General features: G+C 57.0%; 1 protein-coding gene across 1 annotated transcript in view; it reads right to left on the bottom strand.

Moving 5' to 3' along the window:
* Positions 1–1,634, bottom strand: part of LOC103457087 (connector enhancer of kinase suppressor of ras 3-like) — a 16,261-nt gene that overhangs the window by 11,082 nt on the left and 3,545 nt on the right. Inside the window, exons 2-3 of the mRNA XM_017302090.1 lie at positions 816–979; positions 88–291 (exon numbers count right to left, since the gene is read on the bottom strand). Of these exons, the coding sequence (XP_017157579.1) occupies positions 88–291; positions 816–979 (368 nt within the window). The remainder of the gene's footprint in view (positions 1–87; positions 292–815; positions 980–1,634) is intronic.

Genomic DNA, 1,634 nt, shown 5'->3' with positions numbered 1-1,634 from the left:
AGCGCTTTAGCGTTAGCTAAACACCGTGTGGACATTAGCGCTTTAGCGTTAGCTAAACACCGTGTGGACATTAGCGCTTTAGCCTCACCGGTCCAGCCAGGCCAGCAGGCTCTTGGCGGCGGCGATCAGCTCCACCACGGCGCTCAGGAGCTGGTTGGAGGGCTGATGGGAGTTCTGGTTCTGGTGGGCCGGGTTCTTCCTGCGCTGCGTCACGGCGCCGCTCAGGTTGCGATGCGCCGCCCTCATCTTCCCCACCAGCGTCTGCAGACAGTCTGACTCCACGCCGCAGTTCTACGGGAGGAGACAAAGGACAGCTGGACTACGTTTCCCATGAGCACCAGCAGCACCTGCTGCAGCCATGTTGGATTCCTGAGTCGATGCTCCAAGAAACACCTGAAAAAACATGAGTCAGCAGAAAACCAGCCAGACGTTGAGCTGCTGGCCGGTTCTGATGACGGATCAGCTGGTTCCTGTGAACCGGACCGGCAGGACGAATGGCAGCAGCCCTCTGGGGAGGGGCGGGGCCGCTCTGCCGGTACCGGTCTGCCAGAACCGCTATGACAGAACCGCTCTGCCAGAACCGCTCTGCCACAACCGCTCTGACAGAACCGCTCTGACAGAACCGGTCTGACAGAACCGCTCTGACAGAACCGCTCTGACAGAACCGCTCTGACAGAACCGCTCTGCCAGGGGCCCCATCTGTTTCCTGCAGGAATACCTGAACGTGAAATCCACCAGGAGTTCTACCTGGACCGTTTGAGGTCCACACTGCAGCTCAGAACCACCCTTTCCCCTTCCCTGGTCCCGGTACCAACCAGAGAGCAGAGCAGGTCCACGGCCTCCAGAACCAGCTCCTGGTGCCCGACCCGGGCCACGCCCAGCGCCAGCAGGTCCTGGTGGCCCAACCGGAGCAGCTGCTGCCCGCCGACCCGATGCTGCCGGAACGCCGCCGCGTACGGCTGCAGGCTGTCGTCCAGACCTGGAGACAAAGTGGGCAGGAAGTGATCACACCCAGGAAGTGATCACACCCAGGAAGTGATCACGCCCAGCAGGGGGCGCTGCGGGGAGCTGTTGACCTCCCGCTCTGGTGCTGAGAGCAAACAGCTGCTGGGTCAATATTAACTCTTCCTCCCTTCGACCCGTAAACATCAGAACCGACGCCTCGCTGAACCAGAACCGCCTGAAAACCCACCGGGCTCATCAGAACTTCATTGTATTGGCTCCAGACCTGGAAACTACGGAGGGCTGATCCTGATGAAACTCAGGAGAATCAATAAATGGCATCAAACAGTAACTTATGGTCTAATTCTCTCCATTTCCTGATCCAAACCAACCAGAACCAGAACCAGAACATTCCCTCTGGGGCTGGAACGATTCCTCGAATGATTTGAGTTCCTCGATTACTAAAATGTGTTGAGGAAAATGTTTCTGCCTCAAAGCTTCGTTAAATAGTTTTATTATTTAGCCACCGCGTTCCGGCCGGAGCTCCGACTTCCACCTGAGCGTCTGCAGCGCAACGTCCAGGTTTCAAGTTCGGCTGATTCACGGTAACGCCTGGATTTAAATAAACAACTGGGAACCAAATGGGAACCAACTGGGAACCAAATGGGAACCAAATGGGAAACAACTGGGAA

The sequence above is a fragment of the Poecilia reticulata genome, linkage group LG21 (assembly GCF_000633615.1).
Source record: "Poecilia reticulata strain Guanapo linkage group LG21, Guppy_female_1.0+MT, whole genome shotgun sequence".
In the NCBI taxonomy this organism is placed as follows: domain Eukaryota; kingdom Metazoa; phylum Chordata; class Actinopteri; order Cyprinodontiformes; family Poeciliidae; genus Poecilia; species Poecilia reticulata.
Note: the sequence above shows the minus strand (reverse complement) of the source record. Positions and strands in the feature narration are given on the sequence as shown.